The sequence below is a fragment of the Tyto alba genome, unplaced genomic scaffold, assembly GCF_018691265.1.
Source record: "Tyto alba isolate M040663 unplaced genomic scaffold, T.alba_DEE_v4.0 Super-Scaffold_20000042, whole genome shotgun sequence".
Lineage (NCBI taxonomy): Eukaryota > Metazoa > Chordata > Aves > Strigiformes > Tytonidae > Tyto > Tyto alba.
Genome location: NW_024881293.1, coordinates 14,749,097 through 14,766,228, shown reverse-complemented (window position 1 = coordinate 14,766,228; position 17,132 = coordinate 14,749,097). Strand labels below are relative to the sequence as shown.

General features: G+C 65.7%; 2 protein-coding genes and 1 long non-coding RNA gene across 4 annotated transcripts in view; all 3 read right to left on the bottom strand.

Moving 5' to 3' along the window:
- REXO1 (RNA exonuclease 1 homolog) overlaps positions 1–369 on the bottom strand; it is a 41,228-nt gene extending 40,859 nt beyond the window's left edge. For both annotated transcript variants that reach the window (XM_042794226.1, XM_042794227.1), the window contains exon 1: positions 75–369. In XM_042794226.1, coding sequence (XP_042650160.1) covers positions 75–234 — 160 coding nt within the window. In that variant the 5' untranslated portion in view covers positions 235–369. The remainder of the gene's footprint in view (positions 1–74) is intronic.
- Positions 370–1,631: 1,262 nt separating this feature from the next.
- On the bottom strand, positions 1,632–6,262 carry LOC122153622. Its single transcript, XR_006165481.1, has 2 exons — positions 6,182–6,262; positions 1,632–1,861 (listed from the first exon to the last, which is right to left on the bottom strand). It is a non-coding gene; the product is annotated as an uncharacterized LOC122153622 (long non-coding RNA).
- A 2,882-nt stretch (positions 6,263–9,144) lies between these two features.
- Positions 9,145–16,938, bottom strand: ABHD17A (abhydrolase domain containing 17A, depalmitoylase). The gene is made up of 5 exons (XM_042794225.1): positions 16,816–16,938; positions 14,043–14,528; positions 11,979–12,173; positions 11,105–11,284; positions 9,145–10,120 (listed from the first exon to the last, which is right to left on the bottom strand). The coding sequence occupies exons 2-5, from the start codon at positions 14,354–14,356 to the stop codon at positions 9,895–9,897; spliced, it is 915 nt and encodes a 304-aa protein (XP_042650159.1). The 5' UTR covers positions 14,357–14,528; positions 16,816–16,938; the 3' UTR covers positions 9,145–9,894.
- Positions 16,939–17,132: the final 194 nt, after the last annotated feature.

The following is a 17,132-nucleotide window of genomic DNA, read 5'->3' as shown; positions in this document are numbered from 1 at the left end:
AACCCGGGGAGGGAGAGGGGAGGGAGGAGGGGAAGGAGGTACCGTGACCCGGCGGGCCGGGCCGAGGGCCGTACCTGCGCCGTGTCCGAGCGCGACCCCCACGCCGGGGCCGCCGGAGGCTCCGCACCGCGTCGGGGGGTGCCGGAAGTGGCAGTAGGGCCGGCGGCAGGGCGGGCCCCCGGCGCTGAGGAAAGGGCAGTCGATACCGCGGAAGTAACCGGTGGATCTCAGCATCCCGCCGGCTGCGGGCTGGGGAAGCAGGGCGGGACGCCGGGCGGGGGTGGTGGGGAAGGAGGAGGAGAGGAGCCGCGGGCAGCAGCGACACCCTCCCGCCTCACACGGCCGGCGCCGCCGCCGCCATCTTGAAACCGCCGGGCCCACCGCTGAGGCCCCCCCCCCCCCCCACGCGACGCCGCTGCCCGCACAGGGCTGCCCGCGGCGCGCCTGAGCGGAGCGCGGGGCGGGGCCGGGGGCGGAGGAAAATGGCGGCCGGGGGGACGGAGGCGCCGGCGCTGAGGCGAGCTCGGCCCACCGGCCGCTCCCCCCCCCGCTCCCCTCAGGCTCCTCCCGCCTCAGCCGCCTCCCTGCCCGCTTTCTGCCCAGCGCCTGCAGGCCCGGGGGGAAGCGGCGCACCCGCCGAAGGGTCTCCCTCAGGAAGGGGCCCGGGCCTCCGCGGCTGTGTGGGGGGGAAAGACACCCCCCCCCCCCCCTCCCTCCCCGAGGTTGGAGATCTGCCCGTCACCCTCCAGGAGCCGCAATGGGCGTGTGGCCAGTCTGTAGGCGATGCCGGCGGGAATATCTCCCAGGTCCCGCTGGTTTGGGGCACACCGATAGAGCCCCCCCCCCCCCCGCCTCAAAAAGGGCCGCAGGGCGGGAGGGAGGTGAGGGGGAAGGAGGGTGCAGGCCCCGGCCCCGCAGCCGCCCCGTCCTGCCGCACCCAAACACCGCCGGATCCCCCGCTGCTGCGGCCGGAGGGACGGCTGCGGGCTCCTTGTGCCGCGGCCCGCTGCTCCCAGCGCGGCCTCAGCCTTCTGGAAAGCGGCAGGCCACCGGCCGGGTTTTGGTAGAGGGACCCGGGGACACAAAGAGGAGCAAACTTCCTCTGAGCTTCCCCCCACCAGGAAGACCCGGCCTTCCCTCCTTTACCTAGGCAATCTTTACCAGTGGGGAAACTGAGGCACATGGTGACAGAGATTTATCTGTGCTGAGTTCATGCCAGAGCAGGGACTGGGAGCCGGGCCTGGGGGGTTCAAGCCGGCGAGGAGCATCCGCAGCTCCTGGGAATCTCCCAGCGCTGCCCCTGCCTTGAGTTTTCAGAGGGGGGGAGTCTCTACCCTCAGCAGGTATGAGGCCATTTTGGGACAACAGGGAGCAAGCAAGCCCTTTGAGGAGAAATCCCAATAAGTGGAGCCAGAAGCCCCAGCCTAGAGAGAAGGGACGATGCAATAAAGCTTCATCGCTTGTGAAAGGAGAGGTGGGAGAGAGGGTGGAAAGCGCTGGGGCAGTGCAGGGAGCCAGCTAGATGATGTAGAGAAAAGTGTACAAGGAGCAGTCACCCTTGGCCTCAAGGAAGGCCAAGGGAAAGATCACAAAAGTCATGTTTCATAGTAGTCTTATATAAAAAAAAAAAACAAAAAAACAGCTTTATTTTCAAATACAGCATCATAAAGAGGCGATGATGCTGCCTCCTCCCTACCCATCGCTTCCCCACGGCGTCCCAGCAGAGCGAGTCCAGGAGCCGAGGACGTCGGGAGAGGAACCCACCGCCGTGCCTGGCCAACGTGCAAGGGGGAGCGAGCAGCACGCCAATGCCCCGGCACTGCTGAGGTTTGGGGGCGAGCAGCTGCCAGCCCCGGGAAACCTGAATAATTGATAAAACCCTTTTAAAACGCAGGAAACACCGGGAGGTCAACAGCCTTCCCTCCGGCAGAAACACGCAACCGACACAAGGTGCTTTGCGAGGTACCCAGGGAGGGCTCGCGCTGAGCATCCCCACCCACACTCCTGCCAGCCAGCTCCCTGGCTCCCACGAGTGCTAGAAAAGCAAGCTATTCTTTCCCCCAAAAAAAGAAAGCATATTTATTTTTATGATATAGAAAAATCTATTTTATATAACTTCAGCTGTAAGAGAGGACTCTGTAGAAAGACCATGCACACAGATATATGCTGAATCTTTTCCCTTCCTTATAATTCTTGCCCCATGCTTATTCAACTCACAAGCTGGCAAAATACAATAATATAAAATAAACCATTCATTTCTGTCCAGACTTGGAGGACCCCACATGGAAAAACTGTCCAAAATGAGTTCAGGCTGATCTTGACTACGCTTTTGCTTCCCCACATGGGAAGGGACAGCTTGGTTAACTGGGATGCCCACTCAGCTCCCAGTTAGCAGCACTGGAAAAGGTCCCGAGGGTCCCTGTGCACACTGAAGCAGCCCCTGCGAGAACAGGGACCCCCAAATTCACCTGTCCTGGCGGATCTGAGCCTCTCCCCCCCTCAGCTCAGCACCCCAAACGAGTCCCTCCGACCCTGCCAAGGACCTGAACTCCCCACCACAGCCACCCAGAGCGACTCATGGATCCCCCAGACTGACCTCATCTCCCCCCACAAAATACCCTGACCCCTCTGCAGAGAAACAAGGTGATTTTCCCAGCCTCTTGTCCCCGGGAGGCCCCACTGGTGCTCACTCTGCCTCCCAGCACAGCTCACATCCAACAGGCAAATGCCTCGATTGACGTTCAAGAGGGGAACAACCTCAGGACAGGTTTTGGGCACGTGGCAGAGTTGTCACAGCACCTCGGGTCCCCACGTGGGACAAGGGGCAGCACAGAGGGATGTCCCTCCGTGGTTTCGCCCCTCTCCTCCCCAGGGAGAGCCAGGCAGAGGGATGGCACTGGATCGGGGCCGGACCCATCCCCACCGAAGCCCGTTACTGGTGCGGGGGGACAGCGGGGACCCGCTCCCTGTGCTGGGGAGACCTCGCACTGTGCCGGGCTTCCCTGACACAGCAGGGACTGGACGGAGGATGCGACCCAGCAACGTGGCTCCAGACCTGCCGCGGGGGATGCTCCCGCTTTGCTCCCCAGGGCAGGAGGTCAGATCCAGCCCTGGGGCAGCTGGGGCTCAGGGGTGTCCCCCCCGAAACCCCCACCCATCAACAGCCACAGGCAGAGCAGCTCCTGCAGGGAGTGTGTCCCTGCCTCCCTGCAGCCAATTCCCACCCTGTGATTAACCCATGGCTGGGTGAATTGCATTGATTTTTTGGGGGGAAAAGAGCCAAAAGAAAATAAGCCAGCCGGAGATGCTCATGGGGTGGGAGCCTCCTGCCTTGCAGACCTTTGTTCTCTGCTCATTATTTTGCATCACCATAAAAAAATGCACTTCCCAGGGCAAGTTTCCACTCCTCAAGGTGGGAATTACAGATTTTCTCTACAACCACACAGGAACTTTCCCGTTGTCCCAGCACGGCCCCAGCATGAGCTGGTACCAGCCAGGAGCTTGTGATGTTGGAGAAACAGGGTGGTGGGAGAACAGGGGCTTCCCCGGAGCTGCTCAGACGTCCTCACGCAGGCTCGTGGCGATGCCTGTCCCGATGCTCCCGGTACCGCCTCACATGTATCCCACCATGGCCCGTGGCCCCCTTGGCAGACTCCTCCCCAGCCCTGCTGAACCATCCCGCTCACCCCCCACCCCCCACCCCCCCCATAGCCAGGGGTGCTCTGTGACACCCCATAACTCCAACTACATCCTGGGGCAACAGCTCGGCCGCTGCATCCCACGCTGCCCAGCTCCAACCCGCCAGCCCGGGGAGGATGCTCCAGCTCCCTGAGGGTGCTCCCAGCCCCCCGAGGTGCTCCTGACCCACCCAAAGGGATGCTCCCAGCCCCCTGAGGTGCTCCTGACCCACCCAAAGGGACGCTCCCAGCCCCACGAGGTGCTCCAGACCCACCCAAAGGGATGCTCCCAGCCCCCCCGAGGTGCTCCTGACCCACCCAAAGGGACGCTCCCAGCCCCCCGAGGTGCTCCTGACCCACCCAAAGGGATGCTCCCAGCGCCCCGAGGTGCTCCTGACCCACCCAAAGGGACGCTCCCAGCACCCCCGAGGTGCTCCTGACCCACCCAAAGGGACGCTCCCAGCCCCCCCGAGGTGCTCCTGACCCACCCAAAGGGATGCTCCCAGCCCCCCGAGGTGCTCCTGACCCACCCAAAGGGATGCTCCCAGCACCCTGAGGTGCTCCTGAGCCACCCAAAGGGATGCTCCCAGCCCCTCGAGGTGCTCCTGACCCACCCAAAGGGACGCTCCCAGCCCCCCCGAGGTGCTCCTGACCCACCCAAAGGGACGCTCCCAGCCCCCCGAGGTGCTCCTGACCCACCCAAAGGGACGCTCCCAGCCCCCCGAGGTGCTCCTGACCCACCCAAAGGGATGCTCCCAGCACCCCCGAGGTGCTCCTGACCCACCCAAAGGGACGCTCCCAGCCCCCCCGAGGTGCTCCTGACCCACCCAAAGGGATGCTCCCAGCCCCCCGAGGTGCTCCTGACCCACCCAAAGGGATGCTCCCAGCGCCCTGAGGTGCTCCTGAGCCACCCAAAGGGATGCTCCCAGCGCCCCGAGGTGCTCCTGACCCACCCAAAGGGACGCTCCCAGCGCCCCGAGGTGCTCCTGACCAACCCAAAGGGACGCTCCCAGCCCCCCGAGGTGCTCCTGACCCACCCAAAGGGATGCTCCCAGCGCCCCGAGGTGCTCCTGACCCACCCAAAGGGATGCTCCCAGCCCCCCGAGGTGCTCCTGACCCACCCAAAGGGATGCTCCCAGCGCCCCGAGGTGCTCCTGACCCACCCAAAGCGATGCTCCCAGCCCCCCCGAGGTGCTCCTGACCCACCCAAAGGGATGCTCCCAGCGCCCTGAGGTGCTCCTGAGCCACCCAAAGGGATGCTCCCAGCGCCCCGAGGTGCTCCTGACCCACCCAAAGGGATGCTCCCAGCGCCCTGAGGTGCTCCTGAGCCACCCAAAGGGATGCTCCCAGCCCCCCGAGGTGCTCCTGACCCACCCAAAGGGACGCTCCCAGCCCCCCGAGGTGCTCCTGACCCACCCAAAGGGATGCTCCAGCCCACCCCAAGTGTGCTCCAAGCCCCACCCCACCCAGGACTCAGGCCCCAGCTGCGTGGTCCCATATGTGCTGTGCAGGTGGTGCGGCCGCAGGGCTGTGGCAGCCCGTGGGCCTCCCTTCACCGTCCCAGCCTCCAGGCATCGCTCAGGCATAGGATGACAAAGGGAAGCTCACAGGGGGCAGGGGGCTGCGGCCCCGCACTCCTCCCGCCGAGCGCTCCTGCGGACGGAGAAGTGAGCCAGGAAGGGGGGAGCTGGGGGGGCTCCCCAAACCTGCGCCGCATCTGCAGGGGGTGAAAACCAGCCCACGGATCTCCCCGGTGAGTCCCGCCGGCCCCGGTGCTGCTTCTCCCCTCCCCGGGGACGTGGCGAGTGCGCAGGGTGCAAGTGGGGCCACGTTTTTGTGTTTTTTTTGGTTTTTTGGGTTTTTTTTTGCCAGGGGGGGGTGGGGAGGGTGTTGTAGGTGAGCGGGTGGGTTTGCGTGTGCAATCCTGAGGGGGTGCGGAGTGCGGGCAGTGTGGGGGTGCGCAGGGGTGTCCGTGTATCCATCCGCACGGGCCGGGGTGTGAGCGCGTATGTACACACACGTGTGTGGGCGTGTGCAGCCCTCGGTGCGCGGCACAGGGCTGGCTGGGTTCACCCCACGCTCGCCCACCCACGGAGGCCAGACCCAGGGCACCCTCCCCGGCACAAAGGGACCCCAGGGACCAGTGGGCACCCAGCACCCCTGTCCCCGCAGCCGGCAGGGCGGGGTGGGGGCTGCCCCCCACGCCCCGTGCTCCCTCCTCCCCGTGTCGCGAGGCCACACTCGCTGTCTCTCACCGGGGAAGTGCCGGTGGGGGTCTGGGCGCAGCCACGGGCACAGTGGGGTGCTCGAGGAGCGGGGGCAGACGGGCTCTGCTCCCCCAGACCTGCCACCGTCCCTGTCCCCAGTGTCCCCCAGCCCCGGGTCGCTGCCTCACTCACCTGGCAGGGCAGAGCCAGGAGCTGCTGGCAGCGCATCCTCTCCTCTCCTTGTCCTTCCCTGTCCCCTTCCCTCCATCTTAGCCAGCGCCGTGCAGAGCCCCTCACCCTGGCATCTCTCCTCCGGCACCCTCCGCTCTCCCCAGCCTGGCCATGGATGGGATCCTTCCCCTCTGCCCTTTTATACCGTCTTTGTTCATATGACAAGCACGTGAAAAAACGGAGCAGAGCTCGGAAGAAAGCTCCTTAAGATGCTTTAATTCAGTTTCCTGGATCCCATGACTGAGCTCGGCCTGTGAACAGGGTCTCATGACTGTGGCACGCACCCCCCGGCCATCAAAAGCCTCATTTATGACCCCAAAGAGACTTAAACCCCTTTTGGCCGGTCACTCGGTGAGCCCGCTGTCCCCCGCGCCCAGCCGCGGCTGCAGCCCCAGCCGCCTCTGCCGAGGGCTCATCGCAGCGAGAGCCCCAGCCCTTCCACACACGCTGACACACGCAGGCACACGCAGGCACCACAGACACACGCAGGCACACGCAGGCACGTGCAGACACGCAGGCACGTGCAGACACATGCAGGCACACGCAGGCACATGCAGGCACACACAGGCACCACAGACACACGCAGGCACACGCAGGCACGTGCAGACACACGCAGGCACCACAGACACACGCAGACACACGCAGGCACACACAGACACACACAACCACACGCAGGCACACGCAGACACATGCAGACACACACAACCACACGCAGGCACACGCAGACACACACAGGCACCACAGACACACGCAGACACACGCAGACACACACAACCACACGCAGGCACTCCCCAGCCCAGCCCCGTGCCTGTGCCTCTGCAGCGGTGGGAGCGGGAGCTGCCCGTGCCCCAGCTCTTCTGTTTGGGGACTTCAGAAGGCCCCGGGGGGACGCCTGCCCCGTCCCCTCCCTGCCTCAGCTGCGCCAGGGGCTCTGGGGACACTCTGAGCCCTGACTCTGCCTTTTCCCTCCTCCAGGCCCTGCTGGGACCCGCAGTTTCAGCAGAGGCCCCCTCCAGGCACCAAACCCCGTCGAGGTCCAGCCCCAACCCAGCCCTTTTCCTTCCCATCCCCTCCTGGTGCTCCCGAACCGTGGCACCGGGGGTGGGGACAGAAGGGCCGGGCCAGTAGCTCATGGTCCAGTTTGGCCCCACTGGTGGGGGATGCTGCACCCAGGACCCCCAGGGCAGGTCTGGCTCATGCCTTTGGGGGGACCCTGCAGCTCGTGTATGGATTAGTGCTTCTCCCTCCCTCCTCCATCCACGCCCGGGTGGGGATGGAGCCTGAGCCCCCTTGGGTCAGGAGCAGCGAAGGATCCAGACCTAAAAAGCCCCTGTCCCAGTGACGATGGGTCACAGCCACAACTCCCCATCACGGAGGCGGCAGCCAGCAATGTCCATCTCATCCAGATCCCACATGCCCAAGTTGTGTCTAACTTTTGGTGATGAGGCTGAACTGTTCTGTCCTTTTGCCTTTTTTTTTTTTTTTTTTTTTTTTTTTTTTCGGAAACGGAGACACAGTAAATACAAACTCGAGCCACGCTGATATCCCCCCTGAACCCAACCACCAGCTCTGAGACGTCCCGCTGGCGATGGCAGAGCTGCTCTAAAGCATCCGCAGCTCAACAGGAAACAGGCAGCAGTAAGAGGATAAAAATACCCTCGGTGCAAACAAAAGGTCTCTATGTCGGGATTAGGGCACCGGGGGCTGCTCCAGCCCCGCTGATCACGGCCAGGGCCAAAGGGGAACAGGGCTGGGTGACCGTGGTGGCTTTGGCTTCCAGCACACGTGTGAGCTAAAGGCTCTAAAAATCATCCGGCAGCTGCGCGCGGAGAGCTGGGGAAGGGAGGGGAGGGCTGGGGGGATGCTCAGGGAGAAGGCAGACATCCCGGCTCCTGGACAACAAACCCCCTCCCCGGTAAAGGGGGGGGGAGACCACCCTGAGCCCCAACATCCAAATCCTCTTCGAGCTCCTGCGGAGCCCCAGCGCCAAGGAAGGGTTCCCCTTCCTTCACCGGAGCACCCTGCCTCGGCCTGGCAGGAGGTGGGGGGGGAACAGGGGGGGGGGGCGGGTGCCACCCACAGCTCCAGCCCCAAACAATAGGTGCATTTGAGTGCGCCGGGCATGGGGCTGTGGCGAGGCCCCACCACAAGAACCCTGAGCCCCTCCGAGAGCCGCCTAAGGAGATTATCCCTCCTCACATGAGCCGGCCGAGCCCCACGGCCTCGCGCTGGGGGGGGGGGGGAACGGGGACACGAGGGTGACAGGGAACCAGCGCCTGGGAGCCCCGCGAGCATCCCTGGGGACACAGGAAGGGGCAGAAGGGTGCTTTGCTGTTTGGGTTGGGGTGAGGAATGCCCCCGGGGGCAGGAAAACACACAGACACTGAGCAGCTCCTCCCCAGGGTGATTTCAGAGGAGGCTGCTGACCCAAAAAACCACAAAGCCCAGGCGCTGCCCCTTCTGTGGGGCAAAACGCCCTGACCGCCGGCGTGAGGGCACAGGGGGACGGCCCACGCGCCTGCCAGGAATCGCCGAGGTCCCCGCGCAGCCAGGGGACATCAGCTGGGCACGGAGCAGGTCAAAAAATAAGATTCGGTGCCCCCCAGAGCCACTCTGCCCGTGCTGTGTCCTGGTACACTGGCAAGCCGTGGGGACATCTCCTTCCCCCTGCAGCACACTCGAGCCCCCCCATACCCCAGCTCCGAGGAGGCCGAGGCCAGCCCCCGCCTCTGCCCCCCTGATCCCACGGGAGCCCTTAATGAAACAGGACCAGGGCTGGCAGGGGAATGGGCCCCCCCCTCTTCCTCACAACCCGATTCAAAGAGACAGACCTTGGCAGCCCAGTCCCGGGGGGGGCCAAGGGCTCCTTTCCCACCTGCCGGCACCTGGGGGCTGCCCAGTCCCCCAGAGGAAGGTGACAAGAGTTGGGGACTCAGCCAAGTGCAATTTCCAGGTCTGAGGGGCCGGACCCCGCCAGGGGCTGGGGCTGGTCCCCCCCAGCGTACCCAGGGAAAGGGCGCACACGGGTAAAACGTTAAACCTCTGCTCTTTATTCGGTGCCTGGCTTCCTCACCCCGTTTCCCGAGCGCGCCGCAAGCGAGAGCCACGGAGGAGGTTTTCCAGGGGCGACCTGAACACAGGGGGTGCTCTGAGAAGGCAGAGCAGGACCAGACTGGAGGGGGTGTGGGGGTAGGGGGGGCACCTCCTCCGCGCATCCCCAAACTCCCCTTGGGGACACGGCTCTGCCCCAGCCACGGGGCGAACACCAGGCACCCCGCTGCCACCAGCGCCGCTCCCGGGAAAGCTCCGTGGAGAGCAGGAACTGCCACCTCCTCCGTCCCGCCCCGCAGCGACGCCGGGGAGGGGGCCGGGCCCCCAGCCCCTCTCCAACTCGCCTTATTGCTATAGCCAGAGCAGCCAGGAGGACCTCAGGAGTTCGCTGTTCTAGGAGAGGGGACGAGGACATGTCCGAAGCCGAGGATACGCCATCAAGAGGGTGGGCTCTCATCTTTCTGGGGCGGGGGGAAGGAGGGAGCTGCCATCTCTCGCCAGCCCGGCTGGTGGTGCCAGCAGCGCCGGGGCTGACACCGGGAGGGAGGAGAGTTGTGCTCGTGTCCAAGAGGAAATGCACCGTCTGCTCCAGGGCCTCCTGCCCTCTCCCAAGCCTGGAGCTGAGGCTGTACAAACTCAGTGCACCTCCTCCAGCAAGGACTGGGGAGGGACACTGGGAGAACTGGAAGAGGAGGCAGAGACCCCCTGCCCGTCCCCGCACCCTGCAGCTAGTTGCGTTGGCTGGCCAGCTCCTGGGAGATGAATTTCCGAAGGCGCTCGAGGTACTGGCTGTAGAGTTCAATGTCATTGTGCCCGGCCCCGTCCACCCACAGCGGCTCCACAGCCTTGGGGCAGCGTTCAAAGAGCGCCAGGCCGTGGGAGAAGTCGATGACTTCATCCTCCGTGCCGTGGATGATGAGGACGGGAGAGGTGATTTTGGAGATCTTCTCAATGCTGCCAAGAAGGTGGGTGGGGAAGAGATGAGAGAGGGGGGGGGGTAAGTACAGGGATCAAGGCACTCCCGTTCCTCCCGCCCCCCCCAAATCACACCCCCTCTGGGACAGGGACCGGGAAATGCTCTTTGATCACAGCAGAGCATGGGGACACCGAGTTTCTGCCAAGGATGAGCCCCAGGACAAGATCTCCCCCGGCGTGACAGACGAGGACCAGACAGCGGTGACAACAGCCCCGAGGGAGCTGGGCAGGGCTGACGGAAAGCGCCGCGGGACAGCAGGAGTGCAGGGCCACCCCGCGCCGGGACGGTCGTGTCCCACTCCGATGAGGGAGACAAGCGACTTAGATTCCCTGTCTCGGGGAGTCCCCAGCCATGCCAGGCTCTGGGGAGTGGAAGCACGGCTGCTGTCAGCCCGGTCCCAAAGGCCGCGTGAGGCCATCGGGACGTGGGCTGGCGGCTCCCGGTCGCGGCTCAGGGCCCGTCCCTCGGGCCCCGCTGGCCTGGCTGTGAGGGAGAGGTGAAGCAAGAGCTCATCCCGCCTCAGCACTGCCTTTCCATGCCACTGCCCCTGCTGTCTGTTGAGGGGGGGGGAAAAAAAAAAGCCCAAGAAATTGCCTCTGGGGGAGAGAGGGGTCCCAGGGACCCCTGGGGTTTGTCATACCTGACACGGGGCCGGTGGCACAGCCCCAAAGCTGCAAAGACACCGGGACAGGATGGCCAGGAGGTGATGCCAGTGGGGTGCACGCATGGCATGGCCCTCAGGAAGGGGCATGGTGACCCCAGGGAGGGTTACGACCCCCCGGAGGGGACCGAATCCAAGGCAAGAGGGTGCCGATAGGCACGTTTAAGCCTATTATGGGACACAAGTCCACATTTTTCACCATAACCCTTCTTCGTGGCCAAGGGCTGGCATCCAGGACAGAGCTGATCTGGACACTGCCCGTCCAGAGCTGACCCCTCTCTCTTCTCCTCAGGCCACTCACTTGGGGAAGGCGTCGAACCAGTAGGTCTTCTTGGTCTCAGGGAAGGCGACTCTCATGCCAGAGGTGAGTGGGGAGTGGAGCACGATGGCAGCACACTCATAGCGGGAGGCCAGATCAACCGTGGGCACCGTGCCGATGCTTTGTCCATATAAAATAATGTTCTCTGGGCTGATCCCATACCTGGGAGAGGAGAGGGCAGGTCAGCACCCAAGCACCAGAGTCACACTGCCAGGAGATACAGCCCGGGGGGTCACCCTGCTCTGCTCAGAGCACCCTGCAAGGCTTCCTAGGGTGGGGGAGGATGGGGTTCTGTCCCCCTTGCCTTCCCCCAGCTCCTCGCGGGCTGGGCCCAAAGCAGCTGCCCTGCACCCCCGGCAGGACCAGGCAGCAGCCAGGGCTGAGCTGCCAGATGAGTCCAGAGGGGTGTCAAGGCTCACCCTCGCCAGGAGCAGGGTTACGGGCAGGTTCACGGAGCCCGGATCGCAGCCGCGTGGGGCAGCCCCATTCCCGGGACACGGAGCCGGGCCGGGCTGCAGGCAGGGCAGAGGAGGCAGAGCCCATCACGGGGCTGCACCTCCAGCCCGGCTGGGGAACCAGGCCCGGGCACAGCCGGGGGAGAGCCCGGGAACGGTGAGATGGGGAGCACAGCTCGTGCCAGCGTCCCCAGGGCGAGGTCATACCCCCGCAGCATCCCTGCCCCTCCACGTCCTCCGGCCCGCTCCCCCTGCAGCTGCTTTCCGGCCACCCCTTCCCGTCACGAGCAGCCTGGGTTCCCTCTCTGGGAGATTTCCTGTTTTCCAGACTGCCGGACCACAGGGTTTTCCTGGCGGCAGCATGGATGTCCTCCCTTCCCCCTGCCCGGTGCCCCGCTCACCGCGTCCGCAGCGCCTGCCACGCGGCATCGATGTCAGAGTAGAGGTTCCTCTCCGAGGGCTTGCCCGTGCTCACGCCGTAGCCCGAGTAGTCGTAGGAGAAGATGTTGCAGTTGATGCGGGTGCCCAGCCCGATGTAGAAGCTGCTCATCTGCCCCAAGTCCACGGCATTGCCGTGTGAGAAGAGCACCGTGTACCTGCAGCAAGCGGCGGGAGAGACGGGCACGGGGGGGTTAATCGTGGACTCTGCTGCGGTGCTACCACGCTGCCCGGCCCCGCCAGCCAGGACGTCTTCGGCGGCTGAAACTCAAACCCCAGGACACGACGGGCCATCACCCCCTCCGGCCACCCAGGAAGATCCTCGTAACATCCCCAGTCCAAGCCCAGAGATACCCAGACCCCCCTCACCACCTGGGGCCGGGGGCTCACTCCCAGCAGAAACCGGCAGCCCAAAGGCAAGATGATTCTGTTCAAGTTTTTGAGTCTATTTTTGGTAAAAAGCTCAGGATTTGGGGCCGTTTGCCCAATGGGGATTTCAAGTAAGAATTCTGACAGCGGATTTTTTTCTCTCCTGCGTCTGGCAAGACACCAGACGCTGGTAGAGAAGTGAATTGTGGGAGTGACAAGGCACAAGAAATTTCCACCATAAGGGGAAAAACAATGTTAATCATAAAAATTAACACTAATAGCACATTGATGGAAGCTTGGCTCTCTTCTGCTGGAAGGAGGGAGCCGGACTCGCTCCAGGCTGAGCCCCCACAGTTGGTGTGAGAGGTTTGTGACCAGCTCGAGCCACCGCGTCCCAGCCCGGATGCCGCAGAAGGCAGACGGTGGCAGGATGAGCTGCGGGGAGGACAGAGAGCGAGTGAGAGCCGATACCCCGGCGGGTTTGGGAGGGCTGGATCTGTGCCCCCCCAGCCCAGGCCCTTCCCTCCAGCCCCGCAGCCTGTGCCGAACGGTTGGTCCCGGGGGGCTGGCGGGGCGCGGGGCCGGGGCGCGGGCAGGCGGATGTGCAGGCAGAGCAATCCCGCCGACGGTTTCCTCTCTCCGGGGACGCACGACGCAGGCAGGGAGGGAGCGGATGTCCCCGCCGGGCAGCCTGCGCAGGCCTCCTGGAAGGCGGCTCTCCGGTCCCTGCGACAGCCACCCCGCCTTGCCCCAAGCCCACCCAGTGGGTTGGAAGCCCTTGGCAAGAAGCCGAGGGCACACGTGGGCTGCACTCCCCCCCACACAAAGGTCGCGGGGGACGCCGTTCCCTGGAGGGTGAATTGCTCCCAGGAAGATACCGGTGTGGGGGGTCAGTCAGGGTGCTGCAGGCTTTGAGACCAGCCCTCCCTCCACACCCGTACCCCCACGTTGTGCCACCAGCTCGGGGAGCGGCTGCCCAGTCCCCCCGCTGTCCCCACGCCATCCCCTCGTGCCTAGCCACCAGCAGCTGGGAGGGGGCCTCCATCTCGCACCCCCGGGCTGCCCTTCTCCAGCTTCCCAGTGGGGATGGACCGGCAGCAGGTTGTGCCTAAACCCCCCTCCTGGCCTTCGCTCCTAACGCTCTCCCTGGGGAATCAAACGGGCCCGTGAATTACACTAAACGTGCAGACCCGGTTCGGCGCAGGCTCTCGCCCATCCGCACGGTCACCGCGGGGCTGGGGGGGCGAGCAGCCGGCACAGATCCCCCGGCACTCACAGAGCCTCACACGGATGCTCGGTTCACAACTGGAGCGTTACGTCACGGGCGTGACATCGGGCGACCCGAGGGACAGCCGAGTAAATCCCGACGTCCCTAGAGCCTCCAGCTTTGCCTCCGCTCCACGTTTAACCCCGCTCCCAGCTGCAGCCACAAGCCAGACCGGTCCCGGGAGCTGAGCTCACCCGCCCCACGAGATGCCTCCAAAGCCCCGTGGCACGGCTTCAGCAAGGCGCCGGGGCGAGGAGGTGGCACCCGGCTGAAGGAGGGGAGGGGGCAGGATGGCGCCGTGCCCACCGGCGCCGCACCAGCCCGACGTGGAGCAGGCCAGGGTCAAACCGCCGGCAGCAGCGCCGGGCCGGCGCATCCACGGGCGACTCACCTGGCTCCTGGCACGCAGCGGACATACATGCAGCCGATGCGGTTCCCTCGGCTGCTTTTGGTGACGAACACCTCGACGTTGTCCAGTTCCCGCTGGGAATACTGGAAATCCGCCCGGTCCTTCAAGTGCAGCTTCCACCGCCCCGCGGCACCACCGCGCAGGGAGCCGGTGCTGGTGCTGCCCACGGGCTCGGGCTCGGGCACCACGGCGTAGGTGGGCTCCGGGGGCAGGAAGGCCAGTTTGGCGGCGATGCGGCTGGGGCAGGGAGGGCAGCAGAAGAGGCAGCAGAGTTGGCTGATCGACAGCCCGTTCATGACGGCGGCGGCAGCGACTGAGGTGAAAAGCCCGGAGCGAGGGAGGATCCGAATCAGACAGCCCGCCCGGAGAGGCCCACGTCCTCAGCTGGCCCTGGGCACGGCTGCCGCCGGCACTCCGCCGCGGGCCGGGGCGGCCGCCATCCGTCCGGCTGCGGGCAGCAGCGGTGGCCTGCGGGGCAGGTCAGGCAGCAGTGAGGGCTCTGCAACAGGCACACACACCCCACCCCACCCCCAAAAAAAAAAACAAAACACGCACGACCCACAGCTGGGGACAGCCACGCACCTCCCCGGCACACCCACGTGCCGGCAAACACACGCACCCCCCCACCATGAGGCGAGGGGCACGCCGTCCCCCCCTCTTCCCTTTACCACACGCACACCCACCGCTCGCAGCTCCCCACGCCCGCACCGCCCCCCAAAACCAAGCCTCCTTCAAGGCTTTGCAGCCCACGCGCCCCCCCGCCCCACGCCACGCAGCGCGGCCCCCCGCGCGCAGGCCCACGCCGGGGAGAGGAGGACGGCAGGCGCACAAACACACACACACACACACACACACACACTCCACAACAGCCGCACGGGCGGTGGTACAAAGGACACAGCCCCCCCCCCCCCAGGACCCCCCCCAGCCCTTGGCCGGGGGCCACACAGGCGTGCGGCAGGAGCGCTGAGCTCCTGAAGAAAAAAAGGGGAGGGGGGAGAAAAAATGACACACACACACACACACACACACACACACACACACCCCCAAAAAAAAAAAAAAGAAAAAAAAATTTAAAAAAAGCAACTATTTTCTGCAAGTTTGGGCACCGACTCGCACTGAGGAATGTCAAACCAGCCCACACCCCGAGGAATTTGCTCCATCTGCTTCCGAAGGGCTGGGGAAGGCGAGGAAAGGGTGGGAGGGGGAGGCCTCCCGCCCAGCCGAGAGGGGAAGGTGTGCGGTGCCGAAATATTTGGAGCGAAGGGATGCGCCGTGGCCCGGCCCCCGCGGCAGGCCCTGCGCTTCGGGGGGCCAGGGCTGAATTCGGGGTGTCCTTCCCCCCCCCCCCCATAACGCGGGCCGGTGGCCACCCGGAGCGGTGTCAGCCCCGGGTTGGGCAACCCCGTGTGCCGGCGGGACCACCCGCACCCCCGGCAGAGCGGGGTGGCCGGTGGCCGCAGAACCTGCGGGGGCACGGCGGGGCGTGGGTCCGCGTGGGCAGGGGCTGCCGGGGGGTCACCCCCCTCGGCCGAACCCCGGCACCCCCTGGGGACACGCACCCCCAGCCCCCCGTGGGTAAGCGGCCCTGCCTGCCCGGTTGCCCTCGCCCCACAGCCAGTGCGGGGGGCAGGATCCACCCACACACACACACACACACACACACGCTCACCCCACGGGCAGAGGTGGGGATCCACGCTGCACCCACTCACTGACCTGAGTGGGACACCCTCCCACACTGACCACTGGGTGCCCCTCAGCACACACTGACCCATGTGGGACCCCCCCCCCCTCCCCACATACACTGACCAGTATGGGCCTCTCACCTCCCACTGGCTGGTGGGGTGGGGGTGGTGTCCCCCCCACACGCCCTGACCTGCGTGGGCCCCCCCCCCGACTGCTGTTGGACCCCCAGACACACCCTGACTCGCGTGGGACCACCCCCCCCAGACCCACACTGACCCGTGTAGGACCCCTCCCACTGACCAGTGGGTGCCCCCAGCATGGGCCTCCCCCTTCAACGGCTGGCGTGGGTGTCCCCCCCCCTCCACACACTGACCTGCGTGGGCCCTCCGACTGCTGTGGGTCCCCCCACACCCACACACTGACTGGTGTGGGACTGTGGGCGTCCCCCCCACCCCCAAACACATACTGCCTGGTGGGCCCCCCCCACACACACACTGTCCTGCATGCCCCCCCCGACTGCTGTGGGCTCCCACACACCCACGTACTGACCAGCGTGGGCCCCCCCCACACCCACACACTGACTTATGCGGAACTGTGGAACACCCCCCCCGCCCCCCCCCGATCACTGTGGGCCCCGCACTCCCCCACTGACCATTGTGGGCCCACACATCCCACCCCCCGACCAGCGTGGGACTGCTGTGGGCCCCCCTACACCCCCCAAACTGACCGGTGTGGGACTGTGGAACCCCGCCCCCCCCCCCCCCCCAATCACCGTGGGCCCCACACCCCTGCACTGACCGTTGTGGGCCCACACACCCACTGACCTGCGTGGCACCCCCCCCCCCCCCGACTGCTGCGGGCTCCCCCACACCCACACACTGACCTGGGTGGGGCCCCCCCCCACACCCACGCACAAACCGGTGCGGGACACCCCCCACCACTGACCCATGTACGCCGTGTGCCGCCCCCCCCCCCCCCCCCCCCCCCCTTCCCTCTCGCCCCACGGGACCTGTTCCCCCGCCGCCCCCACAGTCACCCCCAGCACCCACGCGTGCTTCCCCCCCCTCCGTACCCGGACATGCTCCGCCGCGCCCGGCCGGGCCCCCCCGCGCTCGGGGCTGCCGAAGGGACGGGGCGGCCGCTGCGGGACCTCCGAGGCGGGGGCGGCGCTGCACAGAGGCCCCCCCCCCCGCCCTTCTAGCATCTCCCGGAAGTGACGCATTTTCTCCCTGCCCCCCGTTACCACGGCAACGGCGCGGCCTTCCCGCGGGGCTGCCCTGCGCGGTGCCGGCACGGAGGGACGAAACCTCCCACGGAGGCCACGCGGGGCCGGGATCCCGCCCCACCTCCCCCCCCCCCCAAAACCCGGATGCCAAACGCAGCCCAGCT

Excerpts from the sequence above, each read along its gene's own strand:
- ABHD17A (XM_042794225.1), bottom strand. The coding sequence starts at position 14,356 with ATGAACGGGCTGTCGATCAGCCAACTCTGCTGCCTCTTCTGCTGCCCT. Across the intron at positions 11,285-11,978 it reads TGGCAGGCGCTGCGGACGCG|GTATGGGATCAGCCCAGAGA; the intron begins GTGAGCGGGGCA and ends CTCCTCTCCCAG. Across the intron at positions 10,121-11,104 it reads TGGTTCGACGCCTTCCCCAA|CATTGAGAAGATCTCCAAAA; the intron begins GTGAGTGGCCTG and ends CCTTCTTGGCAG.